The sequence below is a fragment of the Pipistrellus kuhlii genome, unplaced genomic scaffold, assembly GCF_014108245.1.
Source record: "Pipistrellus kuhlii isolate mPipKuh1 unplaced genomic scaffold, mPipKuh1.p scaffold_m20_p_8, whole genome shotgun sequence".
In the NCBI taxonomy this organism is placed as follows: Eukaryota; Metazoa; Chordata; class Mammalia; order Chiroptera; family Vespertilionidae; genus Pipistrellus; species Pipistrellus kuhlii.
The window spans coordinates 34207523-34231476 of record NW_023425584.1 but is presented as its reverse complement, the minus strand read 5'-3'; the positions used below and the strand labels follow the sequence as shown (position 1 = coordinate 34231476).

Genomic DNA, 23954 nt, shown 5'->3' with positions numbered 1-23954 from the left:
GGGGGGGTGTGCAGGATGCGGCTGGTTGATGATTCTTTCTCATCGACGTTTCTGGCTCTCTATCCATCTCCCTTCCTCTCTGTAAAAAATAAAATAAAAAATAAAGAATTTAAATATTAAAGCTGAGGAAGTAAAAATATTTAGTTACTAATTCATTTGAGAATAGCAATATTTATACCTGTTATAGTAGTAATTTTTAATGAAAAAATAATTATTTCTAAAAAATGAGAAGAATGGTCTTGTTATCATTTTTGTAAAACTTTAAATGTCTGGCTTAATATGAAAAAGCTGGATTCTTATATATGCTTTTAAAATATTGTAATATATTGTTTTGGTTGAAATATATAAAAAAATTTCAATCTCATATAGATACCTAGTTGGAAATGGGAGGAGTATTTTAATAGCCTTTCCAGATGATTATTCATGTTCTTTGCAGTGTTGAATCTGTGACCATATCAGTGAAGTGTAAATATTCATTTACATTAAAATTATTGTATTTTTGACCAATGTTTGACTTTTTTGTTTTTGTTTTGTTTTGTTTGGTGGGGGAGAGAAATATAGATTGGTTGCCTCTCATACAAAACCCGACCAGGGATCAAACTCGTAATTTTTGGTGTTCAGGATGACACTCCAACCAACTGAGCCACACCGGCCAGGACTATGTGTGATTCTTTAACATCATGCTAAAACTATCTTGGAAAATAGGTTTATTGAGCTATACAGATTTTCCAACTGTTTCTGCATTTCATTTTATATCAGATTTGTTAACATCAATTCCCATTAAATCAGTAAAGCCTTAAGTATTGGGGAATTGTCGAGTTCATAATGGTGAATAAAAATTTTCCAAAATTTTAAGTTTTGCTTGAAATGTTGAATTTTATCATTGGCCATAAATAAATATGTTTTTCTTGAAGTAACAGGCTCATTTTGTTCTTTCTTTCTTTTCTTCTTTTTTTCTTTTTTTTAAGAAAATGTCTGATAGAACCTAAGTTCAAATAATCAGCTTGTTAGCCATTCTTTTAAGTCATTTGGTGTTCTATGAAAAGAGTGGCTTCTCCTTTCTTTGATTTTTATCTCTTTTATTCAGGAAAAACTGGACTGCCAAGCATAATGCTTCTTAGATGAAAAGTCTTGGGGCCTGGTCAGATGAGGGAGCAGAGATACTGGTTTTAATGGCTGCACATAACAACCCTCTGGGCTGGGAGTGGCTATAGTCTAGGGCTTACCTGGTTCCTTGACTGCTCTGGGAATATGCATGCTATAGCACGGATCCCGTTTGAGTAACCTCATACTCTCCAGAGATTCTGGTTTTGCTCAGAGAGTGAAGTGGAATTATCTTGGAGCTTGTTTAAGCAAATCCCAACTCAAGAGAACCCCCTCGCACCGTTTCTTCCCTTCTCCCCGCCTCCCACCTTTTGCCTAAGTCTAGACCTGTGTCTGCAAAGCCTCTGACATTTTAACTGAGGTGGGAAGGTATAATGAGTTGTTGCCCAGGGCTGTTGGGTTTAAAAATCAATTCCACCAGCCTCTGTGATGAAGAAAAATAGTTGAATGCTTCATTCATTTCACAAATATTTATTGGTCATATTCTTTGTGGGGGAATACTGTGCCAGGTGATAACAACACATTTTGAGAACAGTTAGTTGGAAGCTTGGGTTGACTTCAGAGTATAAGGCGTCACAGGTTCCAGGAATTTGGAAAATGGCAGGAGATTAGAGTCAAAGGGAATTCCAATCCAAACTTTTCTCTGCCAAAGCAAAAATGTGAAGAAACAGTAGTAGTAGTAGTACTGACTGAATATAAATCTCCACGCTTGGGGTTCTCACCACCCTCTGTCAGTTAGAGATGAAAATGTCAGATAGAAAAATCCCCAGGCCCCACCAGGCATTGTACCCATGTGCAAACACCAAGGCTGAGGGTTAAGACAGTTTTAGGGTTGCCTAGAAAGAAGGACTCACTTATGCCAAACTCAGGTCAGTGGATAAGCTAGTTTCTGGTGTAGACTTATTAAGAACAGAATAGCCCAGGGGCCTACATAATAGATTGAGTGTCTATTGTGTGGCTTCCTTGAGGTAAGCTCTGCACCTATAATGTCACTTAATCCTCTGGGCAGCTTTACACAATGTAGGTGGTATCCCTTCTTCAGTTAATGTTAATTAGCTTCCCAAGCTCTGTGTTTTCCTCTTCAACTGTCTATAAATACACTTCCATTGATGGCTAATCTCATTAATTGTGTGTAGCAATTTGGCTATAGGGAAAGTTATTTTATTTCCATGAACAGAAGCATCTCATAATCTCCAAAGAACGAAATTTTACACTCTTTCACACTTGAGATTAGAACCATTTGGGTGAAGGTCCAGGGTAGGGAGGTGGCCTTCCTTTGTGGGAAGCAATAATTTCAAGCAGTGTCTTACCAAGCTGCCTGCCAGCATATTGCCCTGGGAACATTTAACTGGTCTGATTTAGCCACTATGTGCCCAGCTGAGCCTAGGCCCTGTGTTGCATTGTGAGGGAACCAGACAAGAATCAGATCTGGTGCTTGCCTTCTAGGGACAGAAGATATAGGTAAATAACTTAAGTGGAAGGCACAGTGTGCTGTGGGATATGTGAAAGGAGGTGAATTATAAGAGGAGCTCTGTAGGAAAGCTTAGATAAGGTTGGATTTAAACTGGGCAGTTAAGCCCTGTCAAACTCCTTATTGGTAAACATGGGAAGGAAGAGTGTTTAGGCAAAGGCATGGGGTAGGAGAATACTGAGTATTTGGGGAACTTAAGTAATGACTTCATGGAGTTGAGGGTAGAGATGAAGATGTCTAACAAATCACCTTAGAGTCATGGAATGTTAAGAAATTCTTGCATTCTTATAAAATATAGTGATTTATATTTCTATATTTTCTACCCTAATCCTGGTTTTAAGTGCTGTTTTCTATCGCTCCCATCTGGTTCATAATTAGTACCATATGTTGAGCAGCATATGATGGGGCTGGCACCAGATTAGGTGCTTTGTCACGCTCACAGCTGACCATACAAGTTCAGACTTAATCCCATTTTACAGATGAGGAGACAGAGAGTAAGTATAACTTGCCTGGCATCATACAACTGGTAAGTGATAGAGGCCCAGGATGCCAAAGCCAGTATTGTTTCCTCTACACCCTAGCACTTTGCACACCAACTCTGGCACTAAATGCAGTCTATTGGTAGTACATTTAACTTATAAGAATTCTATATTTGCTTTTAAAGAAAAAAGAAAAAAGCACCCAGTGTGGCTCAGTGGTTGAGCATAGATCCATGAGCCAAGGGGTCACTGCTTCAATTCCCGGTCAGGACACTTGCCCGGATTGTGGGTTCCATCCCCAGTAGGGGGACTGCAGGAGGCAGCCAATCTATGATGTTTCTCTTCAATGTTTCTGTCTCTCTCCCTTCCTCTCTCTCTCATATATATATGAAAACAGAAAAAAAATCCAATTAATCTTATATTGTTATAATGTATATTGTTATTGTATATTGTACATTTGAATTCTCAGTCATACCTAAAACACATATGCTGTACTTCACAGGCCATATAAAGCATTTCAAGAATAAATTTACTCATAGAAGATTTTCGTCTAATATAGTAACTTTAGAATCTAACACGTAACTGAAAAGAAGCTCTGTTGTAGTAAAATTACATGTCCAGGTGTTTGCCTTAAGACTGTGGTGACCATCGTTACAGGGAAGGAATGTGGGTATGGGCCTTTGTTCCTCTGCAATTATTATGGCTTATTGTAGCTATGAAAAGTTTTCTGGGTACACTTCGCAAAAAGGTCTTTTTTGCCTTAATCTCTCTGATCATCATTTTCCTCTATCCACCTTCCACCCTTTCCATGAGATACCACCAATGGGTTCTAGGAGGCTGTACCTTGTAATTGCTACTGAGCAGCTGTCTTGCTCACTAAAATGTTTCCTTGGCAGAGACCGTGTAGGCTCTTAATATCTCATATGAGTTTCACATGTAAGGTTTCTATGCCTCTGGTATTCTTTTCAAAGGTCCTTGTACTTCCCCAAATAGTTTCTTATGTCCCTGGTACTACTGTTTGGTCCCTATTCTTCCCTAGAAATCAGGGACCAAAGTCAGTGTAATTGTAATGTGACAGATTTAAGGATACTCTGATTCCATCTTACTCTAAGAAGGCGATTTTATTTGAAAAAGATGATGGCATTGCCCAGCCGACATGGCTCAGTAGTTGAGTGTCAATCTATGCACCAGAAGGTCACGATTCAATTCCTGGTCAGGGTACATGCCTGGATTGCTGGCTTGTTCCCCCGGTGTGGGCATGCAGGAGGCAGCCAATCAATGATTTTTCTCTCATCATTGATATTTCTCTTCCTCTCTCCCTCTCTGTTCTGCTCTGAAATCAATACAAATATATTTTAAAAAGAAAAAGATGATGGCATTAATTTTACTGATAGGTTGAGAATGATAACTTTTATTATTCCTCTGCTTGGCCTTTGCAAACACCTGTTACCTTGTGGTGGGTAAGTTTGGAAGGTTATCCATTAACAGTTCCATGTAACAAACCACCCCAGAACATTGTGGCTTAAATCAATGTCATCTGTTATTTCTCATGAATATATGAGTTAACTGGGTATTTCTGCAGATTGGAGCCAGCTTGCTGATCTTAGCTGTGCTCACTCATGTATCTGATCTGCCAGCCAATTGTCTAGAAAGACTCATTTTTTTTTCACACGTCCCTCACGTCCCTCCAACAGCTAGCCTGATCATGCTTATGACATGGCAGAGGTGCAAGAGCGAGCAAGCCCAGCCATGCAAGGAAGCAAGTAGAAATGCATTCATTTTTCAAGCTTATGCCAGCAGCACATTTGCTAATATTTTATGGGCCAAAGAAAGTGACATGACCATGCCCAATGTCAGAGTGAGAGGGGACTGCAAAGCTGTAGCCATTAATTAGGGTCATTAAACCCAATTAGCCTCTTAGTGAGTACTCCTCAATGTGAAAGAAAACTATACATATGTCTAGTTCTCTTAGAAGGGAAAAAGAAAAATCCAGATAAGAATTACTGTGTATTGGGACTATCCTATGGGTATGCACAGGGCTAGGCACTTGCCCTGTTTATGCATTGAGCCTCACAACTCTGCACAGTATGTAGGAAATGGAGCTTGAGAGGTTAAATAACTTGCCCAAGGTCACCCAGCTAATGTGGGCAGGCAGGTGCTAGAGTACATATCTGTCTGACCTTCACAGCTCAGGTTCTTTTCACACCTCTGCCTCTCAGAAGCACCAGGGGTCTGCCTTGCCTTCTCTCCAATTCCGTTTTCAATTCAGTTGATGCTTTTTGATTAGCTATACAAACCCTTCCTCCAAAATGCTGCTGTAGTCCTAATGGAATTACATAGCTCTTCAGGAAACCCATGTCTTTCCACATGTTACATTACCTGAAATATTCTTTCCTTTCAGATGGCATTGGTCTGTAGACTGCACAGACAACACAAAGATTGTGGCCTCTCTCAGACATCTCAGAGAAGGAAGGGCTATCTTCTCTTTAAACTTTAAGACTTGGTGACATTGGGACATTAAGGCATTTGAGCATGAGCTTTGGAATCACCCTCACTGAGATTTCAATCCTAGTTCAACCACTCACTAGCTCTGCAACATTTGACAACTTATTTAACTTCTTTTTTTTTTTTTACAGATTAATTTTTTTCTAGTCATCAATTACTTTTTTTTTTTAATATATTTTATTGATTTTGTACAGAGAGGAAGGGAGAGAGATAGAGAGTCAGAAACATTGATGAGAGAGTCATCGATCAGCTGCCTCTTGCACACCCCCCACTGGGGACATGCCCGCAACCAAGGTATGTGCCCTTGACTGGAATCGAACCAGGGACCCTCCAGTCCCCAAGCCGACGCTCTATCTATTGAGCCAAACCGGTCTCGGCCATCAATTACTTTTTAAAAAAATATATACATTTTATTGATTTTTTACAGAGAGGAAGGGAGAGAGATAGAGAGCTAGAAACGTCGATGAGAGAGAAACACCGTCCAGCTGCCTCCTGCACACTCCACATCGGGGATGTGCCTGCAACCCAGGTACATGCCCTTGACCGGAATCGAACCCAGGACCCTTCAGTCCGCAAACCGACGCTCCACCACTGAGCCAAACTGGTTTCGGCCTTATTTAACTTCTTAAAATCTGTTTCTTCATCTTTAAAAATGGGAATAGTAACACCTACTTTGCAGAGCTGTTACAATGGCTAAAATTATGTAAAGTGCCTAACCCAGGGCATGGCACAGAATAAGTGACATTATTAATATTGATAATATTATATCTAAGCAGCCTTTCCCCTCCTGGGAAACCCTGTTTCTGTCTGTTGGACAGGTTCCCCCCACCTCCAGCCAGTCTGTGCAGACTTGTTGCTTGCTGTGTCATCGGGAACGCAAAGGCTGGGAAGAAGGCCCTTCCCAAAACGGACTGGTGTTGCAGGGTGAGAAGCTGCCCCCTGACTTCATGCCAAAGCTCGTCAAGAATCTCCTAGGCGAGATGCCTCTATGGGTCTGCCAGAGTTGCCGAAGGAGCATGGAGGAAGATGAAAGGCAGACAGGTCGAGAGCATGCAGTGGCGGTAGGTAACCACTGTGAAGGGGTTCCTGAGTACAGGGGGGCTGCCTGCCCAAAGAAGTCAGGCTGTTGAACTGTTCCTTCCCTGTCCTCTCAGGTGGCTTTCCTCGGATGTCCCTTATGCCCAGGTGCTGAGAGACTGCTGGGCTGTACCCACATAGCATTAGTGGCTTAGGTTCACATGGCGAGGAAGAAGAGAGAGGGTTAAGGCAGCCCACTGGCCCCTGAGGAGAGTCTGTGTACAATGTGAGGGCCAGCTCATAGGAATTGATAGATAGGGACCCTGCTCTTTCCATGTGGCCATGCTGCCTTCAGCTCTGTGGCAGCTTAAAAGCCTAGATGGCAAAGGTCAGTTTGAGGGTCTGTAGTGTGCCTCAGAAGACCTCTGAGATGCTGGGAGCCATCTATTATAAGACTGCAATCTCCTGAATCAGAGCAGTCAGACCATCTTTGTTTCTTTTAAAAAATATATATATTTTATTGATTTTTTTACAGAGAGGAAGGGAGAGGGATAGAGAGCTAGAAACATCGATGAGAAAGAAACATCAACCAGCTGCCTCCTGCACACCCCACTGTGGGGGTGTGCCCACAACCAATGTACATGCCCTTGACCGGAATCGAGTCCGGGACCTCTCAGTCTGCAGACTGACACTCTATCCACTGAGCCAAACCGGTTTCGGCCCATCCTTGTTTCTTATTCCCCTCCAGCCCCTCTCTTTTATCCAGGACTCCTGACTTAAAGACCCTTCTCTCCTTAGTAGCTCTATGGACTCCCCAAAGGCCCACAGTTGATTCCCCCCCTCCCCCCAAAGTCTCTCACCAGCATACATACACTTTATTTCACTGGGAGCAGCACAGCCCACTGGGAGCAACTTGGCCCTCTTTTGCTCTTGCACCTGGAGCTGTGGGATTGTGCTTTGGCCTAGAGGAGGAACTCTCCTGGGTAAGCTTAGGCAGCCGAAGATTGGCTCTGATGTTTGCTGTTTCATCATGAGCCTCTTTCTTACTTCTTCTCCAGATATCCTTGTCACACACATCCTGCAAATCACAGTCTTGTGGGGGTGACTCTCATTCCTCTTCGTCATCCTCTTCATCATCCTCATCCTCGTCCTCATCCTGCCATGGAAACTCAGGGGACTGGGATCCCAGCTCGTTCCTGTCAGCACATAAGCTCTCGGGCCTCTGGAACTCCCCACACTCCAGCGGGACCGTCCCAGGCAGCTCACTTGGGAGTCCTCCTTCCATCCCCGGTGAGTGTCCCAGCTTGGGAAAGAGACAGGCCTCAGAAATGTAGGCAGCTGTGTTTTTCTAACCACTTTGTTCAAACAAACCAGAAGATCAGTTATCAAATTAAGTAAAGGTAGAGCTGTTCTAGTGGAAGCAGAAGGGCACTCGTTTCCTCAGGACTCTGAAGATAAAAAACACTGCTGTCATTGGCTCTGCTAGCTCTTCCCATAGAGCCAGAAGGGGACCTGGTGGGCACTGATGGAGTCTAGGAGGGCCCTTAGGGCACTAGGACCTAAATCACAGAACACCTGACCCATACAGCAGGCAGAGGACTTGGGTGCCTTTGTCTTCTTAGGCCTCCTTTCTGCACCTATGGGGTGGGTATAAAAGGCCGCACTTGTACCCACAGGAGGAGGACACTGCAAGCTGCCAGTTACTAGCCTGTTTTATAGCCCCATATGCCTTCTTTAGAACCTGAGGTAACCCTCAGAGACAAAAAGAAAAAATCATGGCTTATTGATGTACTGTCTAAATAATGGAATTACTGTCTACTTGTAAGTGGAGTGGCTGAGTTCTTCAGAGGGGTGCTTTTCCCTCACTTGTGAGAGTTGAACAGTATATATTTCCAGTTATTTTGGTGCATAAACCAAAGTCATGTAAGCCTTTTTTTTTTTTTTTTACTTCTCCGATTTCTGGGGCCACTGGAGAGTCTCACTCCTCATGACCCAGAGACAGAATCTCAGCCTGCTGCTTGCTGGTTTCTGCAGATCCTGCCCTGAGTCTGAGAAGTACCTGAGCAGGCAGGTCTTAGAGAGACCCTGACAGAAAGAATACATTTCCCTGCTTGTGCCACAGTAGAAGTGTGCGGCCTTCCGTGGGGCTGGCATTCCTGATGCCTTCTCCCTCAGGCCTGGGGTTCTCAAGCTTGTCCAGCCGAACTGCTGCCTGCAGAGAAACCTCTCCAGCCCAAGGTGGCACTGCTAGACATTCCCAAAAGCTCATGGGTCTACTGTGCTGAGGTACTGTGCTCAAATATGTCCCTCTGTTCGCAGTAAGCAGGGTGCTGGGGCAGCGGGTCCTTCGGTTTTCCTCCCAGAGATCTGTGCCCTCCCTCTATGACACCTTTCTCCCCCATTTGTCCACAGGTGAGGTTTTCCCCATCTCGGAGCACCGCCGGCACTCAGACCTCACTGCTCCACCCAACAGCCCCACTGGCCACCATCCTCAGCCAGTGTCACTGATCCCATCTCACTCTGGAACCTTTGGCTCACCGTCCCACCCCCACCTGCTGCCCACCTCCCCCACAGCACCATTCCCTGCGCAGGTTTCAGAATGCCCTGTTGCTGCTGCCGCCGCCCCACACACCCCAGGGGCATGTCAGAGCCCCCACCTGCCTTCCACCAGCATGCCACTCCTGAAGGTGCCTCCTTTCCCGGGGTGCAGCCACCCCTGTAGCGGGCACTGCAGTGGGCCTCTGCTCCCACCACCAGGCTCACAGCAGCTTCTTAACACTCACAGGTGAGTGAGTGGCCTGAGGACAAACTCCCTGCTGACGTGGGCTTAGAGCTACCGTTGGGGTGGAACTTAAAGGGTAGACTCTATTTATGGTTGTTTTTTTTCATAGTTTTTACAATTATAAAAGAAATATGTATTTGTTATTTTTTAAAAACTTGGGAAAATTGCTCTGTCTGGTATGGCTCCGTAACTAGAGCATTGGCCCTCGTGCCAAAAAGTTGAGGGTTTGATTCACGATCAAGGGCATGTACCTGGTTGCAGGTTCACTCCCTGCCCCAGGGCACAATTGGGGTATGGAGGGAGGCAACCAGTCAAGTGTGTCTCTCACATCGATGTTTTTTCCTTTCTCCCTTCCTGCCTTCCCTTCCCCCTCTGTCTCTCTCCCCTTTCTCCTTCCCTTCTACTCTCTCTGAAAAGCAATGGGGAAAATATCCTCATGTGAGGATTAACCAGAAAAAAAAAATTGGAAAAATTTAGAAATGTATATAAAGAAAAAAATGTCCTCAATCAAAAGATACATTTCTAATGCTGCAGTATAGCTTCTTGATGTTTCTCTGTGTAGCATATTGGGTCTCTCTTTGATATACTTTTTAAAAAATTGATTTTAGAGAAAGAGAGAGAATCAGCGAATTGTTACACTTATTTATTCATCTGTTGGTTGATTCTAGCATGTGCCCTGACTTGAGGATTGAACCCACAACCTTGGTGTGTCGGGATGATGCTCTAACCAACTGAGTTACCTGGCCAGGGCACTATACATTTTTGTGTAACTTTTTTTTTTTTAACATTATAACATTGATAATTTCTCAAGTTAAATTCTTCTTGCCGAAACCGGTTTGGCTCAGCGGTAGAGCGTCGGTCTGTGGACTGAAAGGTCCCAGGTTCGATTCCGGTCAAGGGCATGTACGTTGGTTATGGGGTGTGCAAGAGGCAGCTGACCAATGATTCTCTCTCATTTTTAAAAAAAATATATATTTTATTGATTTTGTACAGAGAGGAAGGGAGAGAGAGAGAGTTAGAAACATCGAAGAGAGAGTCATCGATCAGCTGCCTCTTGCACACCCCCTACTGGGGATATGCCCGCAACCAAGGTACATGCCCTTGACCGGAATCGAACCCGGGACCCTTCAGTCCCCGAGCCGACGCTCTATCCACTGAGCCAAACCGGTCTCGGCTGATTCTCTCTCATTGATGTTTCTAACTCTCTATCCCTCTCTCTTCCTCTCTGTAAAAAATCAATAAAAATATATTTTTTTAAAAAAATTATTCTAAACACTTTTCAGTGGCCCCTTAATATCTCATTATATAGCTCTAACACACACACACACACACACACACACACACACACACATATATATATATATATATATATATATATTTTATCATTCTCTTACCCCTGAACATTTAGGCATTTCCAGTTTTTAAACCATTATAAACAAGGCTGTTATAAGCATCCTTGCACCGAAATCTGTGTTTGAGTTGTGAATCGTGTCCTTAAGGTAGAGTCCTAAAGTAACTCTAGTTATTGAGAAAGGTTATATTAATATACTAGAGTAGGGGTGTCGAACTCAATCAGAGAAGGGGCCAAAATCTAAAATCCAGCCTAAATCGCGGGCCGAATGGTTTACTGAACAGTCATAAACTGTCATTGTGATGGTAACGCAGCGAAGTGCAGTGATGACAGCGCGGTTTGGGCCACATTGCAAGGCCTGGCGGGTCGGATTTGGCCCGCGGGCCTTGTGTTTGACACATGTGTACTAGAGGCCTGGTGCATGAACTTTGTTCGGGGGGGGGGGGGTGTCTTTAGCCCAGCCTGCACCCTCTACAATCTGGGGTCCCTTGGAGGGTGCCCGACTGACATCCCTGTCACAATCTGGGACTGCTGGCTCCCAACCGCTCGCCTGCCTGCCTGATTGCCCCTAACCACTTGCCTGCCTGCCAGCCTGATTGCCCCTTCCAGCCTGATCGATGCCTAACAGCCTCCTTGCCTGCCCTCCCCTGCAGGCCTGGTTGCCCCCAACTGCCCTCCCCTGCAGGCCTGGTTGCCCCCAACTGCTCTCCCCTGCAGGCCTGGTTGCCCTCAACTGCCCTCTCCTGCAGGTCTGGTAGCCCCCAACAGCCCTCCTCTGCAGGCCTGGTCTCCCCCCCACAACCCAACTGCCCCCAACTGCCCTACCCTGCTGGCCTGATTGTCCACAACTGCCTTCCCCTGTTGGCCATCTTGTGGAGGCCATTTTGTGACCACATGGGGGCAACCATCTGGAAGCCACATGGGGGCAGCCATCTTGTGTGAGGGCGTGACTATCAATTTGCATATTGCTTCTTTATTATATAGGATTTTTGAAAGATACAGTTATTTGGAGAAGATAGAGGTCTATTTTTTATTACAAATCAGATCTGTTTATTATATATACATTTGTAGTTGCCCACTCTAAAATCCCACCTCTCTTAGCAATTTTCCCTCCTTGTCTCTCCCACACGCGTTTATGATGTCTGTATGGTCGGCGGTTTCACTCAGTATTTTTCAGCCTCTTGTGTGGTCTTCTGAGCCTCAGCTTCATGGATGGGAGGATATTCTCCACAGGGCACTTTACCATTCTCTAGTCACCGAATATTTAGGTCATTCCAACATTTTCCCCCCTCAATAATTCTATTTTCATTAAAAAAAATAAATAAATTATATATATATATATATATATATATATATATATATATATATATATATATTGATTTCAGAGAGAGAGGAAGAGAGATGGAAAGAGAAACATCAGTGATGAGCCCTTACCGATTTGGCTCAATGAATAGAACGTTGGCCTGCGGACTCAAGGGTCCCAGGTTCGATTCTGGTCAAGGGCATATGCGCACATTCCCAGCGGGGGGTGTGCAGGAGGCGGATGATTGATGTCTCTCTCTCATCGATGTTTCTAACTCTGCTTTTGGAGAGTGCACAGTTGATCTGAGACAAATAGATCGCTATAGTAAAGTGTGTTAGATGATAGGATGGAGACAAAGTCCGGGAGGGTCACATGGTGGGTGAGGTCAGGAGAGGCATGGGGACCTTTCCAGAACAGTGCATTGAGCTGGGCCCTAAGGGATAATGAGGGTGATAGCCCTGTAATTACGAGGGACATCAATGCCGTCTGACTGCCTTGACCTTTGTGGGATGAGGCAGCTTAAGGGCAGTCGGGTCATTGATGGTGGGCTGCTTCTCCTGGTCCTTGTTGTTACCTGCTCCGACCACACCCTCACCTTTGGGCCTGTCTTTCTCTCCATCAGCAGAGACCCTGGGTGCAAGGGACACAAGTTTACACATAGTGGCCTGGCCTGTCAACTGCCCCAGCCCTGCGAGGCAGATGAGGGGCTAGGCGAGGAAGAGGACAGCAGCTCAGAGCGTAGCTCCTGCACCTCGTCCTCCACGCACCAGAGAGATGGGAAGTTCTGTGACTGCTGCTACTGTGAGTTCTTCGGCCACAATGCGGTGAGTGAGCCTGCCCATGCCTGAGAGGGCTAGGGGCCAGCCAAGGTGAGCCGGGGGAGTGCCTGCTCTCTCCAGAAACCCCTTGCTCAAGGGGATAATAACCTCGCTGGGACCCTGTGAGTCTTCGCATCTATGTCTGCTCACTTGATCCTTACAGCAAATTGGTGAGGTAGGGATTTTTAATCATTTTGCTAATTTTTCTATTTTCATGGTTTCTCTTAAGATGACTTTTTTTCCCCTACGCAAAAGGAAAGGAAATGGCAGAGAGGAAAGCTATAATTCTGATGAGTTTGTGTATGGCATAATCACTGAGAAGTGAACACTTGTGCAATGAAGGCAGAATGGAAGCAAAAGCTCTCAGTCCCCCAAGTGTGAGAGCCAGCTGAGGGACAGGCCATGTGCACAGATGGTGCCAGGAAGGAGGCACAGAGCAGAATACATGCTGTCTCTGGACAAGGGGAGGAAGCAGTTCAGAAGTCTTCTAAGGTGAAGAGGAAGGGGCCACCAACGAGGGAAGAGCAGTTGAGAACAGAAGAAATGAAAGTAATTGCATTGCTAGTCACCTTTTAGCTAGGTGTTTTCCTCATTTTAGAGATGACAAAATTGAGGCTCGCAAGACTCGGTGACCTGCCCAAGGTCATACATCTTCCAAGTGACAAAGCCTGGGCTCAAACCTGCTTTCCTGGCTCCCATGCCAGTGTGCTCCCAATGCTGTCACATATCTCCTACTCCCTCCTCCCACCTCCTGGCTGAGGTGAAGCCATTTGCCCTCTGTGGCTCTGGTAGAAAGAACAGTTGTCTCGCTTCTTACCACATGTTTGGTGCCAGCGGGTGGGAGTCCTGCGGGCTTCTCAGGCCCAGGGTGTAATGTCAGCACCTCCCCCTCCCCCAGCCACCCGCTGCCCCGACGAGTCGGAATTATACCGAGATCCGAGAGAAGCTCCGTTCAAGGCTGACCAGGCGGAAAGAGGAGCTGCCCATGAAGGGGGGCGCCCTGGGCGGGATCCCTGGGGAGCCCGCCGTGGACCACCGAGATGTGGATGAGCTGCTGGAATTCATCAACAGCACGGAGCCCAAAGTCCCCAACAGCGCCAGGGCCGCCAAGCGGGCCCGGCACAAGCTGAAAAAGAAGGTGGGTGTGGGGGGGGAGCCCAGCTCTATCACCTCTTCTTCCTGAGGAATCCCTTGCCCCAACCCCCAGGACTTCTGGGGCATGAATACTGCTGGCTGCCAAGGACCTTGGCGTGGCTCACTGCTCTGGGAAGGTCTGAATGAGTTTGGGAGGCATCAGGGTCATCAGGGTCAGGGAGACTGGGGGCCAGTGACTGGAGGATAAACGAGTCCTGGCCTCAGAAGCAGCTTGCTGGATTCTTTCAAGCCCAGGACTTGCTTCAGTCATTCAGACACTTAATCATTCAGCAAAAACAAAGCATTTGTTAAATTCCAGTGGAGAGACTGACACAAAACTTGGTGAGCACATTAGTGTGTGATGTACTGGGATTAGGGAAGCCCCCCATCCTGCTTGGGCTTGCTGGAAATGGCCATACCATTACCTGCTCCTGCCACACCCTCACCTTTGGGCCTGTCTTTCTCTCCATCAGCAGAGACCCTGGGTGCAAGGGACACAGCTAATTCTGGAACTGAGTCACAGGGAGTGAATACAACTCATCAGGAGGGCCCTCCTGGCAGTGGGCATGACACTGTCAGAGCAGTAGTGCAGCCAGGGCTCAAACAGAAGAGGAAGGACAGACAGTGGCGGTGAGGAAGGGCCTACAAGGCTTGATCCTACAGCTGAGAGGGAGTCACTGGAGGGCTTTAATCAAAGAACAGCTGGTCGATTCTGTGTTCCAAGATTATTGTGTGGCAATATGGAAGGTAGCCTGGTAAAGTGATACTCCAGATGAGAAAGCAGAGCGCCAGAGTACAGATGATGGATGGTGGTACTGGACAAGAGGTGTATTTTCAGAGGCAGAAGTGACAGGCTTTGGTGATTTGATTACAAGACAGAAAGATAAAGGAGTTAGGGATGTTTCCCAAGTGTTTGCTTAAGTGACCGGTAGAATGGTGTACCTTTCACTGAGCAAGGATGGGATTGGCAGAAGACAGGAATTCAGCTGGGGCGTGTTACCTCAGAGGTTCTCACGAGACATCCAAATGGAGATGGAGGTGTGGGGCTGGGCGTTACCAACGTGGGCATGTAATTTAGCCATGGGAATAACCTAAACTGAGGCCAGTGAGTTTTTCCTGGGCAGCCCTGGTGCCAGGCAGCCCTGATGCCAGGCAGCCCTAGGGCTTGATGGCTGGTCCCCTGCCACCTCATTACCTTTTTGCCTGCCTACTCCCGGCTGCATCTGCACAGTGTCATACTTGAGAGCCCAGCAGCCTAGGAGATTGGGTTTGACAACCAGCCGGCTCCAGGTCCTAGGTGGTCAAACAGCTGTAGTATTCTGGAAAGCAACAGTGGTTTTCCATCTTTTTCCAACCCAAAGGACAAACCAAGACCTTTGTCCTTCACCCTGAAGCGGGGTCCCACCGCTGCCCTCAGAACGTGGTCAGCATTTTCTCCCTCCTGTCCAGCATTGCCTGGCCAGAAGTGTCCTGTGGGCAGCCTGGCCTCTTTGACCTTTCTTGGCCTCTTAAGGCAGTTAGGTATCAGTGGGCACATTTTGCAGTTCCTAGGCCTTGGTGTGCTTTTCATAAATCTGTGTGCCACACATTCTTTTTCCTTCACTAATAATGCTCTCTTCTCTTCCCTGACAACTTCCTTCCAAGCTCAATTCAGATGTCTCCTCTCTTGCAGCCTTGCTCAGGTAACTTCTTCCACTGTATTCCTGCTACACCTTGCATATCTCTCTAGTCTGCCATTTATCACACACTAGTCACTTACTCAAAAACTCACTGCACAGTAGAGACCAGGATACAGTGGAAGCAGCCAGTTGCAATGCCATGTGATAGGCCATCATGGTCATTGTCTTTTTATATGTGAGCCTCCTCCCTGTGTCCTTCCACCTATCTCCTAGCCTTACAACCTGGCTATTCACCGAAAACACAGCTTTCCGTAGTAGTCACCCAATAGAGTGCTCATTCTGTCCCACCATGGGAGACAAATAAAGCCAAGTGAGTTTCTGCCTCCTTAGATCATTTCCAGACCATGATTCTCTCCCCTCCTCCTTTGGAACTGACCCATGCCTTTGTCATCTGCAATCTCCCAGCCACTCCTCTTTATTCACTGAAGACTGTCACCTACCCCATTCTCCCCTTTTCAGACCAGGTGAGGTCATTTACTCTCTTAACAATACTCTCAATTCTTTTCCCATTGCCCTTCCATTAACATTCACTCAGAAAAACCGCAGCCCTGGGTTTGAACCCAATTCATCTCAAGAAGAGCACTGACTCGAATCTATCTGTGGCACCAGGGCTGCATGGACTGCTACTTGCCTGAACTCCCTACATTGCCTAGCAGGCCTCTGCTTTTCTTACTTCTGATCACTTCATTCATCACAGCCCCTTTATCAGACCTCCATTCTTTAACTTCCAGGTTTTCCCCACCCACACCTTATTTTTTGGCAAATAACCTTATTTCCTGTTTCACTAAGGCCAGTGGACAGGCATGCTCTCAACATCTTACTGCCCCAGGGTAACTTATAATGAGGATGAGTTACCCTTTTTCCTAGCTTAGGCCCATACAGACCTTTCTTGCCTCTTCAGGCTGCCATCGACTTCCTGTCCTACACCTGCAGCCTCTCCTCTGGGCTCTTTCCCATCAGCATTCTGCTTTGCCTAGTATTCTTTTTTTTTTTTGTATAGCAAAGGTGGAAAATTGATTGAAGAACCAAGTACAGATTCCCATATGGGGAGGGGAAAGAATCTCACAGCACAGACTCCCCCACGGAGAAGGGGAAAGGGTCCCACAGAACAGACTCCCATGTGGGGAGTGGGAAGAGTCCTCCCCAGTACTTCATTTTGAAAGCAAACTGTTCCTTGAGCATACAGCCTGTCTCACCCCATTCATCTCTTTCCTCTCATCATAGCCAAATCTCTTGAAAAATATTCTCTGTATTCACTGTCTTCTATCTCATTACAACCTCTTTTCCACCCCCACCCCACCAGAGAGCTACCAGTGACTTCTTTGTTGCCAAATAGTCATATTTTCTGTTCCATCTTCTTTGTCCACTAGGCAACATCTCACATTTTGTGTATGTTCTCCTCTTCAAACATTCTTTTCTTTGGCACCTCCATTCTCAGTTTGGGGGGTGGAGGGAGATACAGGAAAGGACAATGGGAATGCCAAATTTGCCACCTTCCTCTCTGCCCTCTTTTCTGTCTTCTTTGTGAGCTCCTCTTCTTCTGTCTGACCTTCCTGCTTGAGGACACCTCCCTGGGACAGAGAAGCCATCTAGATAGTGTTGCCTCCCTGTGTGGTCTGGCCACTTGTTTCCCCCTGCACTTCACACTGATGTCCACTACTGCTACCAGGCACCTCTTCACGACATTCCACAGGCACTAAAACTCAGTACATCCAAAACAGCCTATCTTTCTCCAAGAGGCCTGCTCCTCCTCCTCCTCCTCCTCCATTGTCTGTTTAGTTGGATGCACCACTCTCCACCCAGCTGCCTGAATCAGAACCTGAGTGCCATCTTGGGAGGAATGCATTGTGGTGATCGAGGGCAGTGGGCCTTGGAATTGGACCTCAGTTTGAAACTGGCTCTGCCACCCTTGCTGTATGACCTTGGGCAAATCACTTAACCTTCCAGCCTCAGTTTCTTCATCAATAAAATGAGAAGAACAGTAGAACCTAACTCAGATTATTGCGAGGATGAAATGGAGTGATGCATAGAAAAGGTTCAGCACAGTGAACAATTGGTCATTGTAGCCACTGTGGCAGAAAGGTGGTTGTCAGGGTTGTTTTCGTGATTCATCTCATCCTCCCCACCCATCACTGAGAGTCCTGGCCATGCTTCCTCGCAAGTAGCTCAAACCATTCACTTCTCTCCACCTGTGGCCACTACTTAAAAATGGCTGAATGTGGCCGCAGGATCGAACCCAAACTCAAGCGTGGCCTCCAGGACTCTTCAGGATCTAGCCCCTGCTTAGCTTGCCAGCTTCACCTCTGTCCCTCTGGCCTTCCTGACTGCTCCACCCTACCTACCCTCAAAAGTAATCCGGACTCCAGCTGTACCTCTGAGTGGTTTGCACTCCCTAAAGATTTTGTGTTTTTCAATTTCCCAGCCTTTCTGCTTGTCTTCTGTCAGGACAGTGCTTGTCTCACTCCAGGGTAATCCTCCTCACCTTTATGCTCAGGGAGATACTTCCACCCCGGGAAGCATTCCCTGATGGCCCAGTCTGGGTTCCTAGAGCACCCTGTGCTTTTCCCCCAGAGCTCTTGTCACTGTTACTCAGAAGTCACTGACACTCAGAATTAAACAGCCTGTTTGCTGTGTGTCCATCTCTCCAAGCACATCAGGTCAACAAGTAGAGACTCTCATCTGCACAACTGTATTCTCAGAGCCCAGTCTAGTGCCTCAGAGTTGATGGTCATGAAATGATTGTCAAAAGGGACTGAAAAATACAAGAACTCAGCTGGATGTGCTGTCTCAACTCTGCCACTTACCAGCCACGTAACCTTGAGCCAGATCCTTATTCTTTCCAAAGTCAAGTGCCCTCATCTGTAAATTGAGGACAATGATGCAACAAGGGCAGTTGTGAGGATTAAATGAGACAGCCTGTGAGCTCATGGTGTCCAGCAGAAAATGTGTTTCCCGCTTCTCACGACCAAATCATATGCGGTTCCATATCACTCCCTCTACACCAGTTTTCAGACATCTTTGTTTAGCAGCAGAACTAACTATTCTGAAAATGAAAGGGAACTCAGTTTCTTTCTCTTTCTTTTTATTGAATTTATTGGGCTGACGCTGATTAACAAAATTATATAGTTTTCAGGTGCTCATTCCACAACACTTAATCCTATACACTGTATTGTGTGTTCATCACCCCAACTCAACTCTCTTTCCATCACCATGTATCCCCTCTGTATCCTCCTCTTTCTTCCCCACCCCCCTTCCCCAGAACTGTTTTTAACAAAAGCAAAGGTGTTCTGGTATAGGGCAGGAGTGAAGAGAAGGGCTTTCCAATCCTTTGTGCATCCCCCATGGCCTTGAACTCCATGATACATACTGGAAACACTCCTCCAGGTTGAGCTACTCCCTCATCTGAGCACCACCGTTGTCAAGGTGTGCAGCTTTACTTGTGCCCAGGGAGAGGGACACACACCCTCTCAGGTGTCCTCATAGCAACCCTATTAAGTATAAGTAGGTAATTTTTCTCCCAAGTTTACAAATGGGGATAATAAAGTTCAAAGTGATTTGTCCAAGGTCCCACAGTTGTGGTCCTAGTTAGTTGTGGGGTCAGTGTTCAAAAAAGATAAGAATAAATAAATAAATGTATGCCCGTTGGGGAACAGGGTCACTCTCTTTAAGTTGACTCTGAGGTGGTGGCATGTCCCCACTTTCCTTTTTCTGATTCTTCCCTTTCGGTCCCAAATCACCTGGAAATATGTAAAATAGTGGAAGTCATTCAGTCCCTGGCACAATACCTGTCCACTACCTTCTCATAAGCCTTCGACATCTGTCTCCTCTTCCTGTAAAAGCCTCATTTGTTCTGCTGGTGCTTTGAGATTGGGCAGAGAGGTGGGGTGAAAGCCCATATACTTTCCTTTTTACTCTCCAGATCTGGCTCTGTCAGCACTGATGGGCAGGGTCTAGCCTCCCTGAGCCCCCTGGGTCTCACCTGGGCAAAGGGGCTACTTTTACATCTTGCCCTAGGGATCCCCTTGTGGCTGTCCATTGTATGCTGTGGGGCACCCTTTAGGTATGGTCTTGATTTTTGAGGCCAACCGAGCAGTGAGTGGCCTTCCTATGGAAGCTTGGCCCTCTTCAGTGGCACCTGTATACAGCATCAGGAGGGCACACATTCTTGACCACCCAAAGCAGTCTGATCTGCCATGTCAGTCTCACAGCCCCACATGTTCCTTCCTGAAAGATCCATATGATGGCATAGCTTTTTACCCTACAACCTGCAGAATTGGAAGAAATGCCTCTATAACAGCTATCTTCCTCACATCCGTCCCCACTTTGGTCTTGACTCCAAAATTATTGTCCTCATTTTGCACATGAGTCCACTGAGACTCAGCAAATAAGTGGATTGCTCAAGCTCAGGACTGGAAGGCAAGATTCAGTGAACTATGTTCCCACCCCTTTGAGTCCAGCCTTCTTAGGCCCTAGGAATGACACTGTTGTTCCGGGTGAACAAGCTGTAAAAACCTTGCCCTCTGGGTCCAACTGCCTCTACCTCCAGGATATATACCTGTCTGATTGCACTTCGTCTTTACTCCTGCAGGGTGGGAAAGCAGGCCAGGATTTCGAGGTCCTGCTTTTAGCCAATCAGTGGCAGCGCTGGGCCCCAGGCTGGTGTGTCAAGTGTCATGTTGTGCCTGGTAGCTGCCAGGCCCCTGCTGAAACTGCCTCTTGTATTGGCAGGAAAAGGAGAAAGCCCAGTTGGCAGCAGAATCTCTAAAGCAGGTGAATTGTGGTGCTTCTGGAAGCCAGGAGCTGAGGCCTGCCAGGGAGAGGTTTTTGGAGTGGCCTGACCAGGAGCTGGATCGGGTCAACAGCTTCCTGAGCAGCCGTCTGCAGGAGATCAAGAACACTGTCAAGGACTCCATCCGTGCCAGCTTCAGTGTATGTGAGCTCAACATGGACAGCAATGGCTTCTCTAAGGAGAGGGCTGCTGAGCCAGAGACCCAGAGTCTACCCCCTTTGAACCTCAATGGCTCCTCAGGGCACCGGCCTGACATCAACCTTGACCTTTCCCCTTTGACTTTGGGCTCCCCTCAGAACCACATGTTACAAGCTCCAAGTGAATCAGCCTCACCATGGGCAGAAATGAGAAGCCCCCAACCACTATGGACAGAGGTGAGGGGCCCTCCTCCTGGTATCATCCCAGAGAATGGGCTAGTGAGGAGACTCAACACCGTGCCCAACCTGTCCCGGGTGATCTGGGTCAAAACACCCAAGCCAGGCAACACCAGCTCTGAGGAGCCAAGCCCAAAGGAAGTCCCTAGTAATAAGCAGGAGGCGCCTGGCCCTGTGGCCTCAGGTGGGAAGCCGCGGAAAGGCAAAAGACAGGGTGGTCAGGCTAAGAAGAGCGAGGCAACTCTAGCCCCCAGGTCTTCGGCCAGCCTGGAGGCTCCCGGTGCTAAGGGCCAGACATCCAAGCAGCCAGGCAAGACCCTGGAACCTCCCAAAGTGGGCTGCGGTGCTGAGGCCGGAGAGGGGAGCCCAGGAAACCGGCCAGAACCAGGCTGGGCTAGCAGCCCAAAAGCTGACAAGGAGAAGGGCAGCTCTTGGCGAAATTGGCCAAGTGAGGCCAAGGCACGGCCTCTGCAACAGGAGTTTGTGCAGCCCTCAGGCCCAGCAAGGCCACAGAGCTTGCCACAGGGCAAGGGCCGCAGCCGCCGGAGCCGCAACAAGCAGGAAAAGTCGGCCTCCTCCTTGGGTGAGTGCACCAGGAACAGTGGCTGGCCCCCACCCTGCCAGCCCACGGGGTGGAGGGCAGTCCTCATGTGTGGGCAGCACTGACCCAGAGGCCTGGCTGTGGGCACTGAGCCCTCCTGGCTGTGTCTTCCTAGACGATGTGTTCCTGCCCAAGGACATGGATGGGGTGGAGATGGATGAGACTGACCGGGAGGTGGAATACTTCAAGAGGTAGGTGTGGGGCCACCTGCTGTCCCGCCCGCACCCAGGCCTTTAAGAAAGGGCCTCCCTCAGCCCTGAGCCCTGGGATGGAGAGCCTCTCCAGCCCTCCTGGCTTTCCCCACAGTCTCCACACTAAAGAAGCCACCTGGCAGGATGGGGCATCTGGCAAGCTCCAAGGGACTGAATGAAGGTGTGTGTGCCAGACCCCAAGAACCAGGCCTTTTTCCGAGTTCATTCACTTTGTTTATTCACTTGTACTTCCTCTACTCTGCTGGACTGAGCTCTGGGGCAGAGGTGAATCAAACAGTCTAGGTGGGGAGAGAGCATAAACCCACCGGCTGGCAATAAGTGCTGCTACAGGAGTGAGTGGTGGGGATAGCCAGAGCAGCCCTCCCAGAAGAGGTGATAACCAAGCTGAAACTTGAGGAATAGGAATAAGTGGGCCAAGGAAAACAAGGATATTTGTGACAGTGGAGTCAGCACATACAGAGATTTGAGGGTGAAAGAAGCATATCCTTAGGGGAATGAAAGGCAGCCCAGCATAGCTAGAGTAAAATACAGGGTGAAGAGGGCGTCATATAGTAAGGCCGTGTCAACTCTCTTCATATCTTGTCCCCTGGGCTCGTGGGTGCTCCATCCTGATAGCCCCCATCCAGCACAACTACCATACCTGCAAGACCCCAGCAACCAGGAGCTGGAGAGGTTGTACAGAGCTGACCTCGCTGCTTTAGTGACCAGAACACAGGGGTCTAGGAGAGGGGTACAGTAGACTGGGGAATCTTTGATTGTGCTTCTTCTGTGTCATCCCCCAAACCTGACAGATTCTGTTTGGATTCTGCAAAGCAAACACGTCAGAAAGTTGCTGTGAACTGGACCAACTTCAGCCTCAAGAAAACCACTCCCAGCACAGCTCAGTGAGGTATACAAACCCCCAAGTGTCGCGTGCACCTTCTTCTGATGCTCTGCCAGCTTCTGTTGCCAACAGAACATTTCGTGCTCTGAGGCTCAGGGAATTGGACTGGGGGCTTGGTATCCTGGTCCCTGCACCACCTCCACAGTGACAGCCGAGCAGCCTATGCTCTCCAGAGGCACAAGCCCTGTCTATTCTGCAGCCATTTACTCCTTAGGACTCTGAGCTTACATTGCTCCTCCCTGGGCCAGGCCCTCCTGTGAGATCTCTTTTCCAAGATAAAAGATGCTCCCTCCCCCCTCCCCTTCTTTGACCTTTATCCTCCAGAGCAGGAGTCTGAGTGCAGAGGCAGTGTCTCCCCCGCCTGTACCCACAAGAGCACGTGCCCCACATTGGCCTGGGGGGAGGGTGTGCTGCCTGCCATAGAGAGCCGCGAGCTCCTTAGGGATAGTCCCACATTTCTTTAGATCTAGGATGACATTTCACATGCTGATGAACAGAACTGGGGCTGTTTCCTGGCAGGGTTTTAATTTTCATCCTCTGCTATAGGTGATTGAAGAAGTCTGTGGAAGAAAAAGTAGGAGGCAACTGTTCCTCCTTCCACCTTGGACCTATGGCATGGTGGCATGGGAAGACTGTTACTCACCATGTTGTCATGCTCTTCTGTTTTCTCAGCCCCTGCTGGGTCCAGCTTCTTCAGGTGTCCTGAGACCCCCAACTGCCAGCTGAAGGTCTACAGTTTCTCCTCCATATCCCCACCCAAGACCCTCCTTGCTCCCCGCCATCCTGGACCAACCAAAAGCTGAGCAGATGCTCTGTCGGGCCGGGCCCCCTCAGGACCTCCACAGAGCCGCCTCCTGGTGCTATGCAGCCTCCATATTCAGAGCCCGGAGGCTGGGCTGGCCTGTGGGCCAGGGGCTGATGGTACTGCTGGCCCAACACTGCTCATTTTGTGTTTGGTATTTTTGTTTTTGTTTGTTTGTTGTTTTTTAATTCCTTACTTTTGATACTGTGAAAATCTTTCCTACCGAAAGATAAAACAACATTTGGACACAGAATCGGTGTGTTGGTCTTTTGCTAGACTGGGTCAGGGGTGAGGTGAGGGATATAATCAGAAGTACAGTGTTATCAATGGCTTGGCAATGTTTCCACTTAATTCTTGCATCTGTTCTAAGTGGGACTATTAAGTGGGAAGTTTATAGATGAAACTAAAGCTAAGACAAGAAAGTGACTAGTGAACTCAGTCTGGCTGACTAGGGTTAAAGCACACATCTCTGCCCTTTCCTCCTGTTGTGAGGCTTTGTATGGGAGCAGCCCTTTCCCCACACTGTCTGTTTCTCCCCTGTAGGACGGGTGAATGGGAGGAATGGGACAAGGTCTGAATAGCTGATGTGAAAAGGGGCTGGAGGCCTTTATGGAGGGTGTTTTGAGGTTGTCAGGGAAAGTTTGGAGGGG

The 23954-nt window shown here is 47.6% G+C and overlaps 1 protein-coding gene across 10 annotated transcripts in view; it reads left to right on the top strand.

Moving 5' to 3' along the window:
• FAM193B (family with sequence similarity 193 member B) overlaps positions 1-23557 on the top strand; it is a 32629-nt gene extending 9072 nt beyond the window's left edge. For 3 of the 10 annotated variants that reach the window (XM_036423236.2, XM_036423242.2, XM_036423241.2), the window contains 9 exons: positions 6378-6620; positions 7635-7866; positions 8989-9361; positions 12635-12836; positions 13729-13968; positions 20372-21389; positions 21523-21598; positions 22411-22508; positions 23175-23557. In XM_036423236.2, the coding sequence (XP_036279129.1) occupies positions 6378-6620; positions 7635-7866; positions 8989-9361; positions 12635-12836; positions 13729-13968; positions 20372-21389; positions 21523-21598; positions 22411-22507 (2481 nt within the window). In that variant the 3' untranslated portion in view covers position 22508; positions 23175-23557. Of the gene's footprint in view, positions 1-6377; positions 6621-7634; positions 7867-8988; positions 9362-12634; positions 12837-13728; positions 13969-20371; positions 21390-21522; positions 21599-22410; positions 22509-23174 lie in introns of those variants that run through there. The other 7 variants (XM_036423237.2, XR_004985481.2, XM_036423240.2 and 4 more) reach the window with 7 other exon arrangements.
• Positions 23558-23954: the final 397 nt, after the last annotated feature.